The sequence below is a fragment of the Schistocerca cancellata genome, chromosome 4, assembly GCF_023864275.1.
Source record: "Schistocerca cancellata isolate TAMUIC-IGC-003103 chromosome 4, iqSchCanc2.1, whole genome shotgun sequence".
NCBI classification, from domain to species: domain Eukaryota; kingdom Metazoa; phylum Arthropoda; class Insecta; order Orthoptera; family Acrididae; genus Schistocerca; species Schistocerca cancellata.
Window position 1 is genome coordinate 265090382 of NC_064629.1, and position 26858 is coordinate 265117239.

General features: G+C 45.6%; 1 protein-coding gene across 1 annotated transcript in view; it reads right to left on the reverse strand.

Moving 5' to 3' along the window:
- The window catches only part of LOC126183264 (tubulin beta chain-like), a 120082-nt gene that overhangs the window by 67204 nt on the left and 26020 nt on the right, over positions 1 to 26858 (reverse strand). Inside the window, exon 2 of the mRNA XM_049925087.1 lies at positions 17129 to 17237. Within this exon, the coding sequence (XP_049781044.1) occupies positions 17129 to 17237 (109 nt within the window). The remainder of the gene's footprint in view (positions 1 to 17128; positions 17238 to 26858) is intronic.

Consider the following 26858-nt stretch of genomic DNA (forward strand, 5'->3'; position numbering starts at 1 on the left):
GTATGTTCCAGCTCGAAGGACGTGGGGGTGGGGTGTGGTGCAGGAGATGAACGACACAGGGGAAGTGGTCGCTCCAATAGGTGTCAGATGGACATACCACTCGAACCGACGGGCAAGAGTGGTAGAACAGATCGAGAGGTCCAAGTGGGAGTAGGTATGAGTAGAGGCCGAGAGGGAAGTCAGGGCATCAGTATTGAGGCAGACAAGATTGACATGGTTGAAGACATCCGCCAAGAGGGAGCCTCTCTGACAGGATGCAGGAGAGCCCCAAAGGGGATGATGGGGATTGAAGTCGCCAAACAATAAAAACGGCGAAGGAAGCTGAACTATCAGGTGCATCATGTTAGCCTGACTAACTGCGGATGACGATGGAGTGTAGACAGTACAAACAGAAAAAGTAAAGGCAGAAAGAGTAATACGGACAGCTATTGCTTGGAGTGGGGTGGTCAATGGGAGGGGATGGTAATAGACATCGTCCTGAACGAGCAACATGACCCCACGATGAGCTGGAATACCGTCCACAGGGGGGAGGTCAGACCGCTCCGAGGTATAGTGGGTGAAAGCAATACGGTCAGTTGGGCGCAACTTGGTTTCCTGGAGACCAAGGACGAGCGGACAGTGCAGGCGAAGGAGCAGTTTTAATTCCTCCTGATTAGATCGAATACCTCTTATGTTCCAATGTAACAAAGCCATCGCTAGTAAGAAAAGAGAGGGAACGAAACGGGTGAAGAGCTGGTCACCTCTACGGCCGCGGAGGATTCTTTAATCTTCTTCTCCTTCTGATACGCGGGGCAGTCTAGAGATCAAGGCGAGTGGATGCCAGGACAATTGACGCACCGAGGTGGTGGGGTGCATGTATGTTCCTCACGAAGAGGACGTCCGCAATCGCCACAAAGGGGCTCAGCCTCACACCGTGAGGACATGTGCCCAAAGCGCGAACACCGAAAGCAGCGCATAGGAGGCGGGACGTAAGGTCGCACGTCGCACCGGTAGCACATCACCTTTACCTTCTCCGGGAGAAGGTCCCCCTCGAAGGTGAGGATAAAGGCTCCAGTGTCGATGCGACGGTCTTTGGGACTCGCCGGACGAAATGCACGCCTCGACGCTCCAGGTTGGCTCTGAGCTCCTCATCAGATTGCAGCAGGAGGTTCCGATGAAAAATAACCCCCTGCATCCTATTCAGTGCCAGATGCGGGACAATAGACACTGGGATGTCCCCTAGTCGGTCGCACGCCTGGAGCGCCATCGACTGTGTGGCGGAGGCGGTCTTAGTAAGAACGGACCCCGAACGCATTTTACTGAGAGCCTCGATTTCCCCGAAGATGTCCTCGATGTGCTGGACAAAGAACATGGGCTTGGAGGTGGCAAACGTCCCCCCCCCATCGGTCCGAGAACAGAATAAATAGCAGGGGAAGTACTTCGCCCCAAGCCGGCGGGTCTGTCCTTCCTCCCAGGGAGTGGCCAAGGGGGAAAGGGCAGGAGAACCAGAACCAGAGACAGTACCTTTCTTTTTAAAAGACTTGGCCGCAGAGCGACCTGATACATGTTGACGTTTCATCTGCGAAACGTCCACCCCAATACCACCCACTCCGACCAGTGGCTCTCCCCACGGGCGCCACCCAGCCTCAGCAAGGGCCACCTGGCAGGATGACAGTTGCCGGGAGTCCCGATGCCCCAAGGAGACAGGCATCTACTCCTTGGCCGACGTGGGGAGGGTGCAGTACGATCCCTGTGTTGTCAGGGGGCTACAACCTAGAGGGTACATGACGACCCCACCACAACGGGCTGGCTACCTTGCTGGATTTTGGGTGCCATGGAAAGTCCATCATGATCGTAGGTGCAGATGGGGACGCACTATGGGCGTAACTTGTGCAAGCCATCAGGCGTTTACGCCCAATTTGAGGAATAATTTGTGTGGTTACAACGCCGTTACAATGCGGAGTGCCAAGGTCTTAGTGCACTGAGGACCAGTGATACGCCACGTAAGGCATCCTTCCCCAAAAGGCTCTTACTTCTGTAGAATTTTGAAAAAAGGAGGTCAAACCCCAAGGGGGACCATCACATGGAAGGCCGAAACGGTTGAAACTCCATTTAGTCGCCTCTTACGACAGGCAGGAATACCTCGGGCCTATTCTTATCCCCGAACCCGCAGGGGGACGTTTCCATTGGTCGACGGTCGAATCCCGTTGGTCCCGTGGCCACTGCGATCTTAACTGACGCTGTCGTTGGTTCAATATGTGAACACACGAGGAACGGTGTGCCTCTGAAGACTCGTGCGTGTACTATTATTGCGCTTTTTCGGCAGAGCTGCCACTGATCATCTATCCCACTTCACAGAGCAGAACTTCTCGAAACCCCACGTTCTGCGAAGAGTTATGGTCGCCCAACAATTTTTCGCCTAATGGTAGTTTCATTGTCCCTACATCTTTCCGTAGATGCTCGTGCCAGTAGCACATGAACATTTGGCCAGCTTCGACGTTCTTGAGATACTCGTTCACAGGCTTAGTAATAATAATGTACCCTTCATCAGTGTCGCTTATCTCAATTTCCCTATTTGCAGCCCATATCTTCGCTTGCGTGATCCGCAGTCCGTGTCTGCTCCGCTTAAATAATTTTGTTGTCGCGTCACGTGCCCTCAACGCCACCAGACGGCATCCAACGTCGCGGTGGGCAGTGATGATAATGTTTTGGCTCTTTAGTGTACGCTTGTAGTGGCACTTAAAAGCTTGTGGAAAGATGATGTAGTACTTGTTAATGTTCGCGTTTGTATCTCAGTAGTATCGAAGAAATGAGATAACTGAATGGCAAGGCAGCCATCTGCTAACGTGGTTTAAATAGAGCCAAGAGGGGGCACCTATGCGTATACTATGGCTTAACACGAGTTTGAGAATTTGTCACCGGCTACACCAGTCTTATCAGTTATTTAAATTAAAAGGAGTCAGTGAAAGTGAGAGGAGAAAGTATCATCTGGATAGAACTAGGAAAAGGAGTAGAGCAAGGATTCTGTCTGTCTACCTCTCGTTCCAATCTATAGTTGGAGATTACACCGACTGAAAAAATCGCAATGCTGAGTTGCGCGACATGAACGAAAGTTGGTAGGTGTGCGTCTGTGTCTGAAAGATGTTTATTCAAATTTCACGGCAGTCGCGTAAGATGCGCTAATAGCGCCACTATGAGGTTGCAAATGAGGTTTGCATTAATCCTTTAGACTGACTTTTTCGGGAAGGAAAACTTTTCTTTATCTGGTAATGCACTTAGGTTGTTTTTAACAATTTTAGATGCAAGATTTATACATAAGTATGTACCCCGATTTCAATACATGGATTGAAGTCAGTAATTGCGAAATATTCTAATTTAATAAATGGTAAAATGATCAATAATTACCATGCAAAATAATAACAATGTTAAATTATATAACGGAATGTAGCGAACCAACCACATCCGAGTATTCTGGAGGACACGAGTTACTACGCACTGTCACACTGACTTGCTGGGATTTTCATAGTGATGCCGGACAGTTGGCAGCGCTTGCGTATGATGGAGAGGATGAACATTCACAAATTTGCACCTCAGGTTTCCATTGGGAAAAAGATACTTCTGTTGCAGCTAAGATACAGTAGAAGTTAATATATTTAGCTGCAGCCAGAGGGTCTGAATGGGTAAAATTCACGCTGTAACGGTCGTGAGCTTGAGTTACGTTTGAGACTGAACGTAGTGAGTTGATGTTAGTCAAGAATGCTTTTAGGGCGACAAAGATCCCAGTGTAAATACGTCACTGAGTGAACGTAGTCGTGTAATAAGTCTACGAGAAGCTAGATGTTCCTTCTGCATTATTGCAGGAGGGCTTGGCAGGAATGTAGCCACTGTACATGACTGCTGAAAGCGGTGATCATGAGAATATACCGTCAAAAGAGGACCGGCTCCGGACGGTCACACGTCACTACCGAAAGCAAGGACCATCGTGTTCGGCGTACGGTTCTGGCGCATTGTACTCTATCTGCAGCAATTTGAGCAGCAGTTGGCACCACAGTGACAAGAGCTCCGAGCCAGACGTCCTGTATCGTGCATTCCACTGATCCCAAACCACCGCCATTTGTGACTTCAGTGGTGTCAAGTGAGGGCTAATTGGAGGGCAGAGGGGAGGTATGTTGTATTTCCTGATAAAAGCTGATTCTGACTCGGTGCCAGTGATGGCCATGTGTTGGTTAAGAGGAGGACGGTTGAGGGTATGCATCCAACCTGTGCGTGCTACACACACTGGAACTATACCTTTAGTTATGGGGTCGATTTTGACAGCAGGAGCACTTCCATGGTTATCCCACGCACGCTGACTGCATATTTGTACGTCAGTCTGGTGATTCGACCCGTTGTGCTGCCATTCATAAACAGCATTCCAGATGGTGTTTTCCAACAAGATAACACTCGCCACATACCGCTGTTGCAACCCAACATGCTCTGCAGAATGACTACCACCAGAGCTATCTCCAGTCGAGCACATACGGGACATCATCATCATCGAACGACAACTCCAGCGTCATCCAGAAACAGCATTAACCGTCTGTATTGAGTGACCAAGTGCGCGAGGCTTGGAACTCCATCCCACAAACTTAACATCTGGCATCTGTAGAAAGGAAGCATACAGACGTGCATGCATTGTGTTCAATATTCTGGCAGCTACACCGGGTATTAATTTACCAGCATTTCACATTTGCTATAGCTTATCTCGCGCTCACAGTAACCTGTGATCTTGCGATGTTAACCACATATTGTATCTTGACAAATTTACTCCCGAAATTTCGTTACTGTACAATTGATTTTGGTATTGCGTTTTTTTACCACTACCAATTAAATGAAAAGGGTGTTTGAGGTTTGCAGACGATTATGAGCCTCCTACGAATACATTAAAAAGATCAGACGGTATAATGGATACGACTGAAGCGGAAGGAAAGGTTTATGGAGTTAAAATCAGTATAAAGACAATTTTAATTGAACTACGAGGGAAAAAGAGATGAATTCCGAATGAAGGAATATTTAAGAGGAACAAAGCTTTGACTACTTCGGAAACAGGAAACAGACAGACAAAGAACAGCACAAAGACGATATCGATGGCGGAAGAGGGTCTTTAGAAGAACAGGAGAATTTTCTGTACCAATATAGACAAAAATTTGTGGGAAAGATCAGTAAAATATTTTGTGAAGAGGGTCGTGTGTGGTGCTGAAACATGGACACTGAGGGAGAAAGAGCCAGGCAGGGGCCTGAGATGAGGATATGGAGGGCGGAAATAGTAAGTTGGATGGACCTAGTAAAAAATGAAGTATTCAGAAGAGTGAGAGAGCAAAGACAATGAAAGTAATATACAGAAGGAACCTGAACTGCATTGGACAAACATTAAGAAAGTGAAGGTTTATAAAACAGTCCAAGAGAGATGTGGAAGGGAAAGAGGAGGCGAGGTAGGAAGAGATTTCAGATGCTGCATGTGATTGACGGCAACATATACAGCAGCATTAAGAAGAAAGGAATAGGTCTCAAGAAATGGAGATGCGAAGGACCTACTCATATAATATATAACTGATTATGGTAATACCCATCAAGCTAGAGTTTCGTAATGTACACTTTTTTCGTACATTGTTCAACAATTCAGACCACTTTTACTCGCTTCATTTCTTTTATTCATTACTCTATCATTACATACTATCTTTGGTGACAGGGTATATCTGCAAGTTTCAACTTTTAGGGCATTCAAAAATCTACCACTACCATCTAGTTCACAGTTGGAACTTTGTATTTACAGTTCACTTGAAAATCTATTTAGGAATGGACTGGTATTTACTCCTCGAATACCGGTTCTGTAAATTTATCCAACAGGATTTCGCGAGAATCTCTTCCCAAAGATTCCCCCGTTACCCACAACACATTCGTATGGGATGTATCGACTTATTACTAACAAAGCGGTATGTCAGAATTACTCCCATTTTTACTGTGACTTAACGCTGAACAATACTGTGCTGTTTCCCTTACATATACAAGTTGCTTCCCCAGAATAATACTACAAATCTGATTCCTCCGATCACCTTCCTTCTGATTTTATGTGATCGTCTCACTTATCGCTTCTTAGTGTCATCCACCACCTAGATGAACTATGCGTGCTGTAGGTTTAAAGCAGTTATATTGTGTTCTCAACCATATCGGCAACTAATAGTGGAAGTCATCCATTTATTCATAATCTTCGTATTATTTTAGTGCAGACCAAGTTACTTAAAACGCTAATTAGGTTTAGATTCTTTTCGCCCTTTTCTTACATTTCCTGTTTTGCGTATTAGACAGTTTTTAACGAAATACGAAGTTATTTTTAAGTATCACTCTGCATTTAGTCGATTATTGCACTAAAACAAGACACACGAAAAAGACATCAGTAAAAAAGCCATTTCTGAAACTTGCGATTCGTAATGGCTGCTACGGTATAGTTTCAAAGTCCACCACTAGGGAGCAGGAGTAGTATAGGAAGGATAGAGAGCCCATATAGAGGTGGTCTAAGGAAGGAAGGTAAAGTGCCAGGGGCAGCTGGGTCAGCAACTTGCACGAGTAGAGCAGCGCCAGTCCGAAGACAAGGTCTTAATGTAACCTCATGCACTGCCCACGCCTCTAGGGCAATTGCGTTGCTACGTTCAATGTCATCACATAACCTTATGCGTATCACCTGTTAAGATAAGCGCTGTCCAACCTCCTTCCATTGCCCATGCCTGTAGGCCAGTTGTACGACAAATATGACATGAAAACAATCACCAATGCACATTGTGTGGATTAGGGCAAAACTGGCCTAGGTCAATAGGAGGACTTAAAAATGGCAGTGAAACGAGTCCCCCTCCCTTCTCTAGGCCAATTGTGTCTTGTCATTTGAGGTCCATATACTATAGTGAAAGGATCACTACTGTCATCAGATTGGCCACCGCCTCTTGTCAGAATAAGCAGGTGCTGTTATGTTGTTCCCTCCACACACTCCTCTAGGCGAAGTAGTTGACAGGATGTTATCCTATTTAAAATGGTAGCCAATGTTACCATACCGAATGGTCAAAAAAGGTGATCTTCAAATCCATTAATTACAACAGATAGAAGAATGTTGGATTTTTCTGTATGATCATCTCCCACTGCTGTTTACAATTTTGGGGTAATTTGGTGCGTTTTTGACTGATTTTTCCGCTTCCTAGGTCGTCAACCAAACACACGGAAATACTAGGCTTTCTATGTGTAACAATTTTCACAATGTACTACTATAACATATATACTGATATCCCACATTATTTAATGAGCACAAACAAAGACGCCCTTGTTCTACGAAGTCTACGTTTCACTGTAAAGAATTTGTTTATGCATTATTAGTGGGGTAAAAATGTCACTATCAGGCTGTTTTAGAGGAGTCTGGTACTAAGATTACAGCAGACTTAAGTAAGAGCAGCGAATCAGTACGAACGTTTCTAAAGACAAAACCTCGTTAAAAACACACTAAACAATCTTGTGCAGTAGTGCTGCTACCATCACCACTAGGGCAGTATCTGAGTACAACAGACGCGTACTTTATTTGAAAAACTAAAAATGTGAGGTGACATACTGCCTGGATCTTTGATGTATATAAGAAGCTGTGAGAGCTCCAGTTAATCTGTATTATGAAATTTCCACGTTACGTTTTATATCTTTAGAGTATATACGAAACCAACAACCATAGTTTGACTTCATTCGGTATTACCAACTCCCAAGAAGGGACAAACGGGTATCATTGTTAGGTGAACAAGGAGCAAGATTGTGTAAAGATCAGTAGGTAGGCATAAAGCTGTATTTAATATGGCTAAATTCAGAACTCAACCTCCACTACTGCCCATGCGTGTTTTAGTGCATGTAAGATTTGGATTTTGGCAGTTAGCATTGTGTTGGCAGAAGGTTTTTTGCGTTGACATGTGGAAGAAGAAGAATATCAAGTGATCATGCAGACACTGCAGATTATTTCTTGCCTGGTGTGAATATCCAATCACTGATAGGTGCTAAGGAAAAACGGTATGGTAAGCATTGAGAGTAGAGATATTCATGTACATTTCCACATAAAACGTGGAAAGTGCAGTTGAATGAGTAACGAAACTTTTTGCCTATAACCACATTCTATTCGCTTTCCACGTAGGACACTTCCCACCTGTGGAGAGAGAATACACATAAAGGCTATAGCTATGTGTACAAGTTATTGCTCAGCTGGTAAGGTGGTAGACAAAGTAAAACAAATACATTCGTTGCAATAGCGCAATTGACGGTAAAAAATAAAATGAATTCACACAAAAAATTTGTTACCATTCCCACAATAGATATATTGTAATAAATATTTGATCTACATTTATCTTCGGGAAATTAGCAAGTAACACTACTGCTAAGAGTTTGTTTAATTTTAGTCTCCCTCTTCCTGTGTGTGTGTGTGTGTGTGTGTGTGTGTGTGTGTGTGTGTGTGTGTGTGTGTGTGTGTGGTGGAAAAGTCACTGATTTCGGTTTGCGACTGGTTTTTGAGAAGAGTGACCAAACGTTGGGGTACTTGCATAAATATCGATTCTACACTTTTTACCATACACACACTATCCGATGTTTCGGACATTAACATCGTGGGTAAGTTGGTGTTTTGAATATTCTTCATAGTTTAAGTTGCATTCTTAAATTTTACAATCCTGCTTGAGAATCCTGCTTTACATTACGCTTTTAACTGTGCCTGCCTGAACCCAATACTGTATGGTTGATGAGGCCGTCATCGCTGACTGGAGCCATTCCACATCAGTACAGCAATGCTGTCTTACAGTCTGCATGTGTGTCAGTGTTCCATGACTTAATGTTTATAAGTTGCCACAGCACATTCTTTTGACGAATACACACTCATCGCGAAGTGGAAGAGACAGATGTTAAAATGTGTGTGCTAATTGCCTGAACTATTGCAACATTCACGTCAACGACTATCACTTTACATGATAAGTATTATAATTAACGTGTCATATTACTGAAGCTGGAGAAACTTTCTCAGTCTGGGATGTACTACTGAGAACCATAAAAAATTTACGTATTGACAAATTAGAACTGGCTCTTGTCAGTATAAAACATATAAGACATATGTAGCACTATTGTACTATTGCCATTCAGCAATTAGCCTATTAGAGTACTGTGATCAGACGGAAATTTACTGATAAAGTACACCTCACAGGCAATCAAGTCTGGGGAAAGGTTAAACTATGCTCTGTCCGCCTATAGCTTTAATTATTTGAATGTAAACTCTGAACATCAATGTTACACAACTGATTCCATTGCTCGGCTGTATTACGTGCTACACTTCACAAGGAAATTGCATTTCAGAATCAGAATCGATGTTAGGTGTATGTACTGTGTGGGACTAGTCTTTCTTAATGCACATTTGTTAGTGGTGGGAGGCAGTACCACACAGCAATGGTCTGCTAAAAAGAGTAACAGCCCTACAAAACTACAATCTACCAAAAAAAAGAGGCTTACAGGCGTAGTGTGGACGATCTTTGTTAACACTGACAAACACAGATGACACAGGTGTTACGAACAGGTGGTACATTAAAATGGCGGACATATGTTTTCCTCGACCAAGGACCACAAAGTAATGTACCATGTATCAAAATTCTGTATCGAGACTTAATAACTGAAGGAACCAATGGATAGAGCAGACTTAAACCATACCCCATTTAAGAAGTTCCACCCCTAAGAACTTTCAGAAATCAATAGACCCATGAAAATTTACTATATTACAGGATATACAATGATTTCCGAACTTCTTTTCCTGTTTGGAGCAGCTTAGAAAGGACTCTTACATTCTGCCTAAATGCGATTTAACTGACACTGTGCACCTATAAACTGGACAAGCGTTTGCCGGGTTTAAAACTCCCTGATTATCTACATTTGATGGGCACTCGTTTGCAGAAGTTTTAGACCATACTCAGTACGGAAATTCGAGAATGTTGGGTGGAAGAGCTGCCAACACACAGGAAGATGTGGAATGTTAATATTTGTGTTATAAATTCGCCAAATCTCTCAGCTAGAAGAATTGCAAGAAGGAACAGAGCTAATTGTTGAAGCTATAAAGAGATAATTTACATGAAAAAGTAGATATTTATTGAAATACGAGAATATACCCGTTTCGTATTTGTCAAATTATTTGTCGGGGAAAGAATTGGACGTTTGTGATTTAGATTTAAATTTTAAGTTAAAAGAAAGCTGGATGTTCTTAAAACTATACCAAGCAAACACTGTGTGTGTGTGTGTGTGTGTGTGTGTGTGTGTGTGACTATATATGCAAAATACATAGTTTACCCTGCCATAAGAAGAGATTCTAAAAAGTCTGCTACTTACAGTGATCTACATGTGGTATTTGGATGGTGACTAACAGTAATGTAACGTCAGTTCGTGGAGTCTAGGGCAATTGTTTGCCTTTTCTCTGTGAAACATGAAGTCAGGATAAGAATAGTACTACTACTACATACGAAGCAAAATGTGCAACAGTGACAGGAAACTAATGTTTAATTAAAGGCGCAGAAATGATGCTTATTTGATCATTGCTCTAGAAAACTGTTAATCAGCCTTCCTTATATTATTGCCATCAAAAACTGCTGGCCTTGAGATATGAAGTGCTTTTATCTCAGACTGTCACAGCACAATTTCGCGATCGTTCGACAGTACACCTGTACATGGAGGGTACTTGATACCTCAAAACTCCACACATGACGTCGGTAGCCATAATATTTGAGTAACTTCAAGAAAGTAATCTATTAAGAAAGAAAAAACGTGGAGCATTATGAGATGCTATACTAGGAAATGCTAAGGTTAGAAACGAGGAAGACTTGTAGGTGGAGGCGCTGTATAAGGACAATCAAATTGGGAAGCTGACAAGGATAGATAGTTATTCCCTGTGAGTACTGGCGATTGTTCGTGTTTCTGATGTCCCTGTTAATACATAGCGAACAAATGAATATCTAACTAGACTCATTTGGGACTGCTACTAGTACATTTTTTAGAACAGTCGACTTGAAAAAATTGTTACGGTACAGAAGAACTTTGCTAGCATTGATGTTACGTTAAAGTGATTGAATGTTAATGACCCATTACTGGAAATAGCCTCGAAAATTAGACATATAATAAAAATATTAGAGCAATTTAAGATTATAGCCATTACGTTCTCCTCTGCTGAATGTTCCATGCACCTGTCAAGTCAGCCTTATCTCGGCTGGAGGTAGGACTTACACTTTAGTTCAGTATGGATGCTGGCCGATCATTGCAAGAGTCATTCTCGTGTGAGGCACAGAGATGCTGGCCCCGTATTCTGAACTGAGCAGTCGGGGCAGTGTCTCAGCACAGATCTATCTCTAGGCGAGCTGTAGTTCCTCTTGCCACATGCTGTTAGCACACACGAGAGGCTGGGGTGGCGACAGTTTAGACACTGCAGACTATGTGTAGAGCAATTCGTGATAACAGACTTTATGAACATGATTTGGACTATTACATTGTATTTTAGGTGGTTTCAAATAAATTACGTCCCTATCCTATTCTGATACTGTCCCTAGTAGTGATAGTAGCAGCACAAGGACAGGAAATTTTTTCGAGTGCAATTTTTAAATATCTCTTACCTGCAGGAATATGATCTTTACAGTGAAACGAACTTAGTACGTAGCAAGAGCGTATTTGTTGACGTTTGAAAATTGTTTATAGGGGAATATCTGTGTATTTGTTACAATATTACAATATTGTCATCATTAAACACTTGTTGTTATCTTCGGCCCAGAGACTGGTTTGATGCAGCTCTCCATGCTACTGCGACCTTCATCCTTGTGAATCTGTTTAGTGTATCTCTTTGTCTCCCTCTACGATTTTTACCCTACACGCTGCCCTCCAATACTAAATTGGTATTCCTTGATGCTTCAGAATATGCCCTACCAACCGATCCCTTCTTCTAGTCAAGTTGTGCCACAAATTTCTCTTCTCTCCAATTCTATTCAATACCTCATTAATTACATTGTCTAACCATCTAACCTTCAGCATTCTTCTCTAGCACCACATTTCGAAAGCTATTTTCTTCTTGTCTTAACTATTTATCGTCCATGTTTCACTTCCATACATGGCTACACTCCACACAAATACTTTCAGAAAAGCTTTCCTTGCCATTGCCAGTCTACATTTTATATCCTCTCTACTTTGACCATCATCAGTTATTTTGCTCCCCAAATAGCGAAACTCATTTACTACTTTCAGCGTCTCCTTTCCTAATCTAATTCCCGCAGCATCACCCGATTTAATTCGGCTACATTCCATTATCCTCGTTTTGCTGTTGTTGATGTTCATCTTATATACTCCTTTCAAGACACTGTCCATTCCGTTCAGCTGCTCTTCCAGGTCCTTTGCTGTCTCTGACAGAATTACAATGTCATACAGTAAAGCTGCATGCCCTCGGGAAAAATTAAGGCTATAGTTTCCCCTTGCTTTCAGCTGTTCGCAGTACAACACAGCAAGGCCGTTTTGGTTAGTGTTGCAAGGCCAGATCAGTCAATCATCCAGACTGTTGCCCCTGAAACTACTGAAAAGGCTGCTGCCCCTCTTCAGGAACCACACATTTGTCTGGCCTCTCAACAGATACCCCTCGGTCTAGTATTTACGTGGATCCTGGGTTGACCATTCTCGAAAGTGGGACAAGGTCAAAAATATAGCAAATTATCACAAAACTGTAAATAGCAATGGCAAGTGATCTTACGTTTGAGTATTTACAGATAATGACGAATACTCTCCTGCCAAGTGTGCTGATCTAGAAGCTTTAAGGTGGCCACTTTGGATAATTGGTGGTATTAAGTATTTGCCATAGCTTTTAGGGTAAGTGAAGGGAAGGAATTTGTTTTCGCGCCGTTTTTATGTCATCCTACTGGCCTAGATCAATGGAAGGATGATCAACTCTGTCTTCGTATGTTCAGTGTGATGGATGACTATTTTCACACCATTAGTTAGGTCGTAGAACTGGCCTACATACATGAATGGCAGAAAGGGCATCCTTACCTTGACTCGTTATAGGTATTAGCTTGTATCGTGACGTCGAATTCACCACATACGATTGCCTTAGATGTATCGATGGGTTGCACTGTGATCTTGTCTTTGAACTGTCTGTTCCACTATTAGTGCAGATTGTCTATTCAGCTGGCCCTGGCCCTATACTCACCTTCCTATATCCTCTAGCGTCCGTAGGTATGGGAGATGTCTATAGTCTAAAATATATTTTTACTCTTTTTTTCGACCGCTTTAGCGAGAGCTCCTGCCGGTATCACAGGGTATACATTCAGCTCATGCTGTTCGTCATTTGTTTAAACTTCTTCACGCCATCAACAGGTGGCAGCAGCAGTGGCAGCAGCAGTAGCAGCATCAGGAAAGTGAGTGTTACGATGGCATGCAGCATGTCGGGAATTAAAAAAGGTAAGTATTCTTATCTTTTGCAATTTCACACATTTCGAAGGATACTTTTATTCGCAAATGGTTTCATTTAACCTGTAAATAAATATCACTACCAAGAAACTACTCTTCATGAACAAAATGTTCTCCTTAATTGCAGGTATCATCCCTGATACCTCGGGACTATTACTATAGATCTCCTGCCATTGTTTACTTGCTTATGGTGGCGCGTGTGTTTGTATCTTCATTTTTTGCTAAATGTTGTTCTCTTTGCTGTCGTTATCCTGTATTAAATTGTGTGTTTCTCTTACATGTAAATATATTGGGTATTTATTGTGTTACTTTAATGAAAATAATGAACCCAGTAATCCCAATTTTCCTTGCTGTAGACCTAACTGATGAACTTTTGGCAGTCGAAGATCCAAATATTTCTCACTTTGATTTGTCTGAAGATGAGCGTGATATAGCTGTCAGATCACTAACTCCAGCAGCTGATGAGTCATCATCCGAATCAGATAACAATGGAGTACCTTTGAGTGAGATTCAACAGAGGTGCAAAATGGAGAGACATGACAGAGTAATTAGTTGCTAGATACAAATTTTTATGTCATATTTAACGTATAGTTTGAAAAGACTACGTTATTTTACTCTAATTTCTAGGTTTAATCCTGAAGTACCAGAATTTGCAACACCTGAAATTCCAACTGTGAAGTCACCATTTGAATATTTCACGCAATATATTGACCAAAGATTATTTGATGATATGGCTTATTAAATAAATTTACGTCATATTACACTAACAGTAGAGTCAATGAACGGTACTGGAGCAGAATTAAAGTTTTGAGTGGTTAGTATGCTGATTGCATTACTGGGGTTCCCTAGATTGAGAATGTCTTGGGAAAGGAGAACACATCCATTGATTGCAGATACAATTATCAGGGACATGTTTTACCTGGTAAGAAATGTTCTCAAACTAGTTAATGATAATGCTGTATCAGAGGAAATCAAACAAATTGGCAGTTATTCGAAGATACGACAACTCCTTGACCGACTAAGAAACGCATTTCGAAATCATACCCGACCAATTCATGCACGTATAGATGAGCAGATGATACAGTTTAAAGGTCAAGTAAGAAAGAGACAGTATGTAAGGGTCAAACCTCACCCAGTTGGCTTTAAGAACGCTGTGCTATCTACATCTAACGGTATACTACTTTTTGATATACCAAGAAAGGGTAAAGATATCGTGTCTGGAAAAATTCTAGTACCTGACAACCTTGATATTGGAGGGAAAATACCCAATGACAAGCAGAACTGACAAATGGACAGTACACGTGATCCACAACTTCATAGATTTTGCTGTTGCAGCAGTTTGGCTAGAATATAGCCAAGCAACGCAAAGTAATAAATTTATGAGAACGGACATCATGCAATATTAAGCTTTCAAGCTTGCTGTTTGCACAAAGTCTTATTTTCTACAGTTTGTCAGCAAGAGCAAAGATCAGACTCAATCGATGATTATGATGAGGGTGGTGGTGGTGATGAAGGTCTACCAGCAAAACGTGCAAGAGCACCAAAAACTTTACCATCTCTGCCATTCAGGGTATCAAATGCTAAGCACATGCCTCAGATGAACAACATACAGGAAAATAGATTAAAATGCTGATTAGAGGGTTGTAGAGGTCTAAAGTTTGTACGATGTAGCACGTGTCAAATGTTCCTGTGCTTTATGTCTGAAAGAAATTGTTTTTTCTTTTTCACAAGAATTGAATTTGAACCTATGTTACGTTTTTCAGAAAAAAATAGGATTCACAGAATCCTAGAGCTAGAGCACTTGCCCGCGAAAGGCAAAGGTCCCGAGTTCGAGTCTCGGTCCGGCACCCAGCTTTAATCTACCAGGAAGTTTCAAAAATAGGATTATTTTATATGTTAAAAATTTTGTTTTAACGCTCATATGTATTTCTTTGTATTAACTTAGGCCGCGGGTATCACATATGATTCATTAATCATTTTACTCATTGCTTAGTGTCTTGACCTCATTTCCTCATTCATTCTTACGCAGTTGAAACTTCATACAGATGTCTCCATCCACAGCGATCTTCGATCTATGATACCAACTGAAAAAACCTTAAAAGTATGGAAAAATGAAAATAAAATTTTTCCTCCTTATTTTTGTCTTATTTGTGTCCTTATCGCTTGTGAATATCAGCTTCAATAAAATCAAACCTTGGAACAACAAATGGCTCTGAGCACTATGGGGCTCAACTGCTGTGGTCGTAAGTCCCTTAGAACTTAGAACTACTTAAACCTAACTAACCTAAGGACATCACACACATCCATGCCCGAGGCAGGATTCGAACCTGCGACCGTAGCGGTTGTGCGGTTCCAGACTGTAGCGCCTTTAACCGCTCGGCCACTCCGGCCGGCCCTTGGAACAACAATCAGGACTCTAGAGGATACAGCAGGCAGGCCTGTCAGCACATTTAGACAAATGCAGGATGTCATTTATTGAACTATATGAAATGCAATCGTCATAACTTCTGAACAGTTTACGTCAGGACGTTAAAACTGCACGATTGTACATGGGGCATGATGGGAATTAGGATGGTCTGGTTTAGAGACGAAGCCCACTTTCATTTGGATGGGTTCGTCAATAAGCAAAATTGGCTCATTTGGGGGATTGACAATCCGCATTTCGCGATTGGGAAGTCTCTTTTCCTTTAACGGGTGCCTGTGTGGTGTGCAATGTCCAGGCACGGAATAATCTGTGCGATATTTCTTGATGGCACGGCGACTACCGAACGGTACGTGAAGGTTTTACAAGATGATTTCGTCCCCATTACACAAAGTGATCCTGATTTCGACAAGATGTGGATCGTGCAAGACTGAGCTTGACCCCATCAAAGCAGTAGAGTGTTTGATGTCCTGGAGGAGCACTTTGGGCACCGCAGTCTGGCTCTGGGGTACCCAGAGGCCACTGGCATGGGCCTAGATTGGCCGCCATATGCTCCGGATCTGAACACAAGTGACTTCTTTTTGTGGGATTGTATTCAACACAAGATGTGCAGCAATAATTCCGAAACCTTTACTGAGCTGAAAACAGTCATTCATTCAGGAGGTCGGTCATCGACAGCATCGATGTTACGACACGTCAGCGGGTCATGCAGAATTTCGCTATTCGTCTGAGCCGCATCATCGCCAATGATGGCAGGCATATCGGACATATAACACCTTAGATCCGAATATCTGTAGTGACACGTATACGTTGAATAAAGTGTGCATGCCGTAGTTTCTAATTTTTTTTCATATAGTTCAATAATTGTCACCCTGAATCAGCTCTATACTGCCACATCTAATTAGATCTCGCCTGCAGATAAGCAAAGTGATTTGCCGTCTTTTCGCCTTTCCAGCAAAAGCAGCACCGACGTCAATTTCATGCACGTATTGATGGTTCCACGTCACAAACAGTGCCCTCATTGAGCCCCTGTAGGGCGTGCTAAAACCTTCGAGAGATTCTCTATCCACTGAAGTGGATATTTTCCGTATGTATTCTGAAACCCTGGAGTTACTGATATATCCCTACACATGCTGCCCCCTCGTTACATCGAAGAATTTATAATTTTCATTGTGCTATACCTGGTATCGGCTGCTAAAAAATTCAAAAACTCACCTGAGGCCTCATTGTAGTAAACAGTGATGCGCTCCAGCTGCAGGTCGGAGTTACCGACGTAGACACCATTGGAGTCTATGCCATGCTCTTCAGATATCGTTTCCCAGAACTGAAATATGGGCAAAACACGTCACACTGTAAAAATTGTCGTAAGTAACAGTGTGATTTTACCGCATTTACACTTTCACATCTATGTATATAATTTGCGGGCCATGGAGTGGTACATGGCGGAGAACAGAGACTAGAGACTGTGTTCGTCATTTGGCCCTTGTTTGCACCTGTAGAGGAACTGTCGATACAGGCCCATACAGTAATTTAACTCAGTTACGTTGCCAATGAAGAGAGGAAGCATAGTTATTTCGATAGCTGCATCACGATGTCAAACACGTGGAAAGTTGCTAGTACATTTGTCAGTCAATTCCCCCCACCAAATTAGACTGAAATAATAATTAGTTTCCATCATTGCATCAGTGTCTAAACTTTCATCGGCGCGCCTTCTGCTGAGCAGAAATTTCTCACGAGACACGTAAGAGCACCTCTACACATACAGAGGTACTCATTAAGTCTCTAGACGTTGTGTGGTAGAGGGTATATCGAGTATCACTATTTTCTACCCTCCTCCCACTCTGTTCTGTTCTCAGATGGTGAACGTCAAGAAAGATCTGTAGCAAAATCATTACGATTGAATGAGCAAGGAACAGGCTGGAGGGTAGAAGAGCAAAATAAAAGACATGAATAAAAGATCGTTTAGGAAAGTATGTCACAGTGTCTTAACTTAGAGGGGAGAGAGAAAATGGGAACGGAAAGGATATTTTCAGAACGAAGAATCAGTAACCACATGGGGATTTAAAAGAACTATTTCATAGGTACCGGTAGGATTGATAGAGGATAGTAAGGAAAAAAGTGAGACGTGAGGCAGACATTACAAGAAAATATAATTTCAACGAAAACATTTTTTTATTAATCTTCGGAGTATGGAGTGACAGGCAAGTGAGACGAGAGTGTAAGAGAAAGAGGTGGGAGTGGAAATTCAAGGTGAGTAAATATTAGAAGATATCTTTTGCATTGTTTTTGGAGGATAGTCATAGATGTCTACTTCATCCCAGGCTTCAAGAATGCAGTCTCAATGGGCATTAGCTGTAGCCAATTGGTATCTTAGTTATCTGACAGTGATTAAGATACCTCAGCACACAGTTTCTCCATGCGATTCGAATCGGCAGCTAGTGTCGTTGAGAGTCCATAACGTTAATGCCCATGTTGGACAGCTGTTGCCGAACGAATGTGGTTTATGCAAAAAGACAATGATGATCTCGTAATGTGAATTATCGTTCACTGTTTAGTATTTCCATTGAAGACAGCATCAATTACGTCAATATATTTTTCTACAGTTCCCTCAATTCTGAATCACTCTTAGCACCTTCCCAGAAACCCATCCCTAGCTTGAGACAGATCGCCACCAACTCCTTGTCGTTCCTACGTATTCTTCACGATGTCTAGTCCGTAGCGGTCTGTAAACTATTCTTCGATCGTCGTAGCTGCTGGAAAACACCTTCTGATCAATGAGAATTACGTTTCCCGAAGCCGCATTCAGATGGAGCTCCGCGAATGAAAGCCGGTATAAAGCATTTTCCTGACTGATTCCTATTTTACAGCGTATCTTCGTGCGTGCACACTGACAACCCAAGACTCGGGTTTCAGGAAATGGTCTAGAAACCAAGTACTTTGAACCGATCCCACATAAAACTAACTTATGGATCTAATCAGCAAATGCCTTTACAAACAATGCTACTATAACCAAAGTCTATGAGTCATGTCACGCATAATATCCTCAGTCGAGATGATACACTTTCCCTTTGACGATACAATGTTGTTGTCGATGGTTGTGTGTTTAAGGGGCTAAACAACGGGGCCACCCGTCCCTCCTCACTACGAGAGAAACATTTCATAGGTAAGAATCGAAAACAATGGTGACTAGGCTGCTAAAACTAAATAAGCAAGTCAGAGTTTAAAACGTCATGACAGTAGTTGTACCAAAACAGGTAAAAGAAAAGAGAAAAACCACTTAGCATCTTGCACAAGGGGGGCTAAGAGCACAAAAAGGTGAGGGGGGGAAGAAAGGAATCGGTCGGTTGGTTGGTTGGTTGAGGTTTAAGGGATCAAACAGCAAGGTCATCAGTCCCTTGTTTCAAATGTGGTCCATTCCGCCAATGTGACATCTCAGGAAAGTCAGAACAATAAAAGGGAAAGTCATGTTGTGAATGGTAAAAACAAAACGAGGGAAGTCAGCAAGAGAACGAACCCAACGCTATGCTGAAGCATCATAGGCAAGACCACCTGTAACTGAAAAGGTACAACCGCTGGAATGTAGAAGTACGTATGGGAAAAGGAGACTAACCAATCCTTAAAAAAGGTAAAACCAAAGTAAAAGGGGAAGAAAAGAGGATTTCGGTCAGGGAGGTGAATCGGGAATCTCCGAACACTGCTTACAGTGGGAGACACCCAAACACTCACCGCACTGCCCCAATACCAGAGAGATTAAAAACCTTAAAAGTGAGAATAAAAACCACTTTCCCGAAGGAAACCGAGAACCAGAGAGACCATCCAGGAATCGTCAGCCAACATCAAAGGTAAAGTGTGGGGGAGTCTGGACTTAGCACGCAGAGCCAAAGAAGGGGGCATTCAACCAAAATGTGGGCTACTGACTGAAAGGGTCCACAACCACAAAGTGGGGGTGGCTCATCACGCAAAAGAAAACCATGGGTCAGCCTGGTATGGCCAATGCGGAGACGACACAGTGTGGTCGAGTCCTTTCGGGAGAGGCGAAAGGAAGAACGCCACGGGCCTGGTGTCACCTAAATCGCACGAAGTTTATTAGACAGGGGAGTAGCCTCCCAAGAATTGGCCCATGACTGTGCGAAGTGGGATTTGATGTGAAGCCGTAAATCCGCTGCATGAGAGGTTACAGAAAACGGGGGCAAGTGACTGCTCCCCCAGCCAAACGATCAGCGAGCTCATTACCTGGGATACCCATATGGCCAGGGACCCAAAGGAAGTCAATGGAACAAGCAGCGCGGTGAATATCAGCGAGATGGTCATGGATGACAGAGACCAAGGGATGGCGCGAAAAACACCGGTCAATAGCAAGAAGGCCACTCATCGAGTCCGTACATAACAAAACGCGATTGTGTTGGGACTGTTTAATAAGGGTAAGAGCCTGGAAAATTGCCATCAATTCCGCAGTAAACACCCCACATGTAGGTGGCAGCAGAGGACTTTCCGTTCCAATAGAGGACGTGAAGGCATACCCATCAGTGTAAAAAACAACAGCATCCCGAAACTCCCATAAAATTTGGCGGAAAAAGAAACGGAAAACCACCGGGGGAACGGAATCTTTTGGACCTCGTCGGAGATCCATCCAAATTCGAGGACGAGGAACTAACCAAGGGGGGGGGGGTGGAGGGGAGGGAGCGAGGAAGGCAGGACAAAGAAGGAAGCTGAAAATCACGGCAAAGAGACGCAAGGCGGAGCCCAACCGGTAAACACGCCCGAGGGCGGGAGTCGGGTGGGCGACGTCCATGGTCTGGGAACAGGATAGAATAGGAAGGATGAGTGGGAGAGGAACGGATAGCGAGTGCATAAGACACCAGAAGATGGGACCGCCGAACATAAAGCGGGGGGGGGGGGATCCCAGCTTCAACCAGGAGACTATCAACAGGGCTAGTAGGGAAGGCACCGGTGGCCAAACAGATACCACGATGGTGGACTGGATCCAGCACATGCAGTGTGGAAGGAGCAGCTGAACCATAAACTTGACAACCATAGTCCAAGCGAGACAGAACTAGAGCACGATAAAGACAGAAGGAGGGAACGGTCCACACCCCAAGAGGAGTGGGCAAGGAAGTGAAGGACATTTGGTTTACGAAAACATCCTACCTTCAGATGTCTGATATGGGGCAGCTAAGTAAGCTTGTTGTCAAAAAGAAGATCCAGGAAACGAAACTGTGGGACCACAGGCAATCGTTTGGCATCGGATAGATCTCTGTATCAGAGTGGATCGTAGTACAGCGACAGAAGTGGACCACCCGCGATTTTAAAGGAGAGAATTGAAACCCATGTGAGAGGGTCCATGGAGAGGCACGCCGTATAGCTCCCTGGAGCTGCCGCTCTGCAGATGCCATCGAAGAGGAACTAACCCAGCTGCAGAAATCATCCACATACAGGGCAGGGGCGACCAAAGGACCAACAGAAACCACAAGTCCATCGATAACAATGAGGAAAAGGACACTCAAGACAGATCCCTGTGGGATGCCCGTCTCCTGGGTCCGTGGAGAACTAAAAACAGTACCAACTCGAACACTGAATGACCGATGGATCAGGAACTGGCGGATAAAAATCGGGAGTGGTCATCGAAGACCCCACTGATGAAGGGTAAGTAAGATGTGATGGCGCCAGGCCGTGTCATAGACCTCGCGAAGGTCAAAAAACACTGCAACCAAATGGCAGCGCTGGGAAAAAGCCTGCCGAACTGCGGATTCCAAGCGAAGGAAATGATCGATTGGAGACTGTCCCTCTTGAAAGCCACACTGGTAAGGGGACAATAGATCCCGATATTCGAGGACCTAATTGAGCCGACGGGCTACTATCCGTTCAAGTAACTTACAAACAACACTGGTCAAACTAATTGGCCGATAGCTGTCAACAGATAGGGGGTTCTTACCAGGCTTAAGGACAGGAACCACAATGCTATCCCTCCACTCAGAAGGGAAGTCACCCTAGAGCCAGATACGGTTAAACACCCGAAGAAGATGTTGCTGTTGTGGAGCACTGAGATGTTGAAACAGTTGGTTATGAATGGAATCTGGGCCAGGGGCCGTATCATGAGAAGAAGATAGAGCAGAAAGAAACTCCCATTCAGTAAAAGGTTCGTTGTAAGATTCTGACTCACAAGGGGTAAGACATAAGGTGGAAGCTTCAGCCCGCTGTTTCTGGTGAAGGAAAGCAGCTGGATAGGATTGGTTGGTTGGTTTGGGGGGGATTAAAGGGACCAGACTGCGACGGTCATCGGTCCCTTTTTCCAAAAAAAGTAAAACCACCCAAAGAGAATAAAAAACGAACAACAGGAAAGACGTCAGACGACACAGGACAAGAAATACTCCTACAGAGATCAGACGAAACAAATTAAAATCACACAGAGTGTGACAGTGGTTGGCCAACCATAGAGATAAAAAGGAAAAGCCAACCACCGAGAGCACATTAAAAACTCAGCGTAAAATCGTAGGCCAATGGCCAGAATCAACACAAAAGAACAGAACAAACACTCAGAGTAAATAATAAAAACCCCCTGCCCGAATAAAATGGAAAACTAAGTCAGCCATACCAGGGTCATCACATAAGAGGGCAGGGAGCGCATCAGGCAGCGCAAATGTCTGCCTGACCACAGCTAAAAGGGGGCAGGCCAACAAAATGTGGGCCACTGTCAAAGCCGCCCTGCAGCGACATACAGGAGGGTCCTCCCGGCGCAGTAAATAACTGTGTGTCAGGTGGGAGTGGCCAATGCGGAGCCGACAAAGGACAACAGAGTCCCTGCGGTTGGCTCGCAGGGATGACCGCCACACAGTCGTCGTCTCCTTGATGGCACGGAGTTTATTGGGCATGATCCGATTGCGCCATTCAGCGTCCCAAAGCGCAAAAACTTTTCGGCGGAGGACTGCCCGCAAATCAGTCTCTGGGAGGCCAACGTCCAGAGACTGTTTACTCGTGGCCTCTTTCGCCAGGCGGTCAACATGTTCATTGCCCGGGATACCGACATGACCGGGGGTCCACACAAAGACCACAGAGCGGCCGCAACGCGCATGAGTATGCAGGGACTCATGGATAGCCATCACCAGACGAGAACGAGGAAAACACTGGTCGAGAGCTCGTAAACCGCTCAGGGAATCGCTACAGATAACGAAGGACTCACCTGAGCAGGAGCGGATATACTCTAGGGCACGAAAGATGGCGACTAGCTCAGCAGTGTAAACGCTGCAGCCAGCCGCCAAGGACCGTTGTTCAGAATGGTCCCCTAGAGTTAGCGCATACCCGACACGACCAGCAACCATCGAACCGTCGGTGTAAACAATTCCAGAGCCCTGATACGTGGCCAGGATGGAATAAAAGCGGCGGCGGAAGGCCTCTGGAGGGACCGAGTCCTTCGAGCCCTGTGCCAAGTCGAGCCGAAGGCAAGGGCGAGGAACACACCATGGGGGTGTACGCAGAGGCGCCCGGAAAGGAGGTGGAACTGGGAAAAACCCAAGCCCGCAGAGAAGCTCCTTGATGCGTACGGCGATCGGACAACCCGACCGGGGCCGACGGTCTGGCAGATGGACGACTGACTGCGGGAACAGGACACGATAATTTGGATGCCCGGGCAAGCTAAAAACATGGGCAGCATAAGCGGCCAGCAAACGTTGGCGTCGGAACCGCAGTGGAGGTACACCTGCCTCCACTAGGACGCTGTCCACAGGGCTAGTGCGGAAAGCACCAGTGGCAAGGCGTATCCCGCTGTGGAGAATTGGGTCCAGCACCTGCAACGCAGATGGGGATGCTGAGCCATAAGCTAGGCACCCATAATCCAGGCGAGACTGGATTAACGCCTGGTAGAGCCGCAACAGGGTAGATCGGTCGGCGCCCCAGCGGGTGTGGCTCAAACAACGCAGGGCGTTGAGATGCCGCCAACACGCTTGTTTAAGCTGCCGGATATGAGGCAGCTAAGTCAACCGGGCATCAAAAAGGACACCCAAAAACCTGTGGGTCTCCACCACAGCAAGAAGTTCGTCGGCAAGGTAAAGCCGCGGCTCAGGATGGACCGTTCGGCGCCGGCAGAAATGCATAACGCGGGTCTTGGCAGCCGAAAACTGAAAACCACGCGCTACAGCCCAAGACTGCGCCTTGCGGATTGCGCCCTGTAGCTGATGTTCAGCTGCTGCAATGCTAATAGAACTATAGTAAAGACAGAAGTCGTCAGCATACAGGGAAGCGGAGACAGAATTTCCTACTGCCGCAGCGAGACCGTTTATTGCAATTAAAAACAGGCAGACACTGAGGACAGAGCCCTGGGGTACCCCGTTCTCCTGGACGAGGGAGGAACTATACGAGGCCGCGACTTGCACGCGGAAGGTACGATACGACAGAAAATTTCTGATAAAGATCGGCAGAGGGCCCCGAAGACCCCATCCATGAAGTGTAGAAAGGATGTGATGACGCCAAGTCTTATCGTACGCCTTCCGCATGTCGAAAAAGACAGCGACCAGGTGCTGACGGCGGGCAAAGGCTGTACGGATGGCCGACTCAAGGCTCACCAGATTGTCGGTGGCGGAGCGGCCTTTACGGAACCCACCCTGAGATGGAGCCAGAAGGCCCCGAGACTCCAGCACCCAATTTAAGCGCCGGCTCACCATCCGTTCAAGCAACTTTCAAAGAACGTTGGTGAGACTAATGGGACGGTAGCTGTCTACCTCCAGAGGGTTCTTTCCAGGTTTCAAAATGGGGATGACAATACTTTCCCGCCATTGCGACGGAAACTCACCCTCGACCCAGAGACGGTTGTAAAGGTCGAGGAGGCGTCGCTTGCAGTCCACTGAAAGGTGTTTCAGCATCTGACAGTGGATGCGATCTGGCCCGGGAGCGGTATCAGGGCAAGCGGCAAGGGCACTCTGAAATTCCCACTCACTGAATGGAGCGTTGTAGGGTTCAGGAGCGTTGGTGCGAAAAGAAAGGCTCCGACGTTCCATCCGCTCTTTAATGGAGCGGAAGGCCTGGGGGTAATTCGCAGAAGCGGAACTCATAGCAAAATGCTCTGCTAAGCGGTTTGCAATGACGTCGGAGTCAGTACAAACTGCTCCATTCAGTGAGAGCGCAGGGACGCTGGCAGGGGTCCGATAGCCGAAGACCCGTCGAAGCTTGGCCCAGACCTGCGATGGAGATACATGGAGTCCAATGGTGGACACATACCGCTCCCAGCACTCCTTCTTGCCTTGGCGGATAAGGAGGCGGGCCCGCGCACGCAGCCGTTTGAAGGCGATAAGGTGGTCCATGGAGGGATGTCGCTTGTGACGCTGGAGCGCCCGCCAGCGATCTTTAATCGCTTCAGCGATCTCAGGCGACCACCAAGGCACAGCCCTCCGCCGAGGGGACCCAGAAGAACGGGGAATGGCAGACTCGGTGGCAGTGACGATGCCGGCGGTGACCGATGTAACCACCACATCAATGGCATCAGTTGAGAGAGGCTCAATAGCGGCAGTGGAGGAGAACAAGTCCCAGTCAGCCTTATTCATAGCCCATCTGCTAGGGCGCCCAGAAGAGTGACGCTGTGGTAGTGACAGAAAAATCGGAAAGTGGTCACTACCACACAGGTCGTCATGCACACTCCAGTGGACAGATGGTAAGAGGCTAGGGCTACAGATTGAAAGGTCAATGGCGGAGTAGGAGCCATGCGCCACACTGAAGTGTGTGGAGGCACCATCATTCAAAATCGAGAGATCGAGCTGCGACAATAAATGCTCAACGGTGGCGCCTCGACCTGTTGCCACTGACCCACCCCACAGAGGGTTATGGGCGTTAAAGTCGCCCAGTAATAAGAAAGGTGGCGGCAATTGGGCTATCAGCGCAGCCAGGACATGCTGCGCGACATCACCCTCCGGTGGAAGGTAAAGACTGCAGACGGTAAGAGCCTGCGGCGTCCACACCCTAACAGCGACAGCCTCTAAAGCTGTTTGTAGAGGGACAGACTCGCTGTGAAGAGAGTTAAGGACATAGATGCAGACGCCACCAGACACCCTTTCATAAGCTGCTCGGTTCTTATAATAACCCCGATAGCCACGGAGGGCGGGGGTGCGCATTGCTGGAAACCAAGTTTCCTGCAGAGCAATGCAGAGGAAAGGGTGAAGGCTGATAAGTTGGCGGAGCTCAGCTAGATGGTGGAAGAAACCGCTGCAGTTCCACTGGAGGATGGTTTTGTCCATGGCTGAGAAAGGCGTGCCGGGACTGGGACGGCAGATTACGCCGCTGGGTCACCTGCTGCCTCCGATTGAGCACCCGTGCTAGTGCTATTGCTATTCACGGCGTCTGAGGGACCGGCGAGATCGAGGTCCTCAGCGGACGCCAGAATCTCCACCTCGTCCTCAGACGCAAAGCTAGAAGGTAGCGATGGGGTGGCTACCACCGCGCGTTCCTTGGGCTTAGAGCTGCTCTTCTTTGATTTCTCACGCTGCTCCTTGGGTTTAACTGGCTGGGAGGGCTTCACCGATTCAGTCTCCGGGACTGAGGAGGATCGGGAAGCCCTTCGACCTGCAGATTGTGGGCACTTACACCACTGTCTATCGTCAGCCTTCCCGCCGGTGGAAACCTGGGAAGGGAGGGACCCAAGGGACCCCTTGCGAGCGTGAGAAGCCGAAGAAGTTGGACACTTCTCCGGCTTAGAAGTGGGGACCGACGTCCCCGATGGGGGGGATGGTGTTGCTCCTGAGGTAGGTGGCACAGGAGCAACCCGGTGGGTAGAGCCCCCCACTGGCAAGGGGGCTGGAGGAGTTGTACCACTCGTCGATCCGGCCGGAAGGCGCGAAACTGATGGGGCTAGCACAGGTGTTGTAGCAGCGGCGTAGGAAGTTGTCATTCGCACTGGATGTAATCGGTCGTATTTCCGTTTGGCCTCAGTATAAGTCAGTCGGTCCAGGGTCTTATATTCCATGAT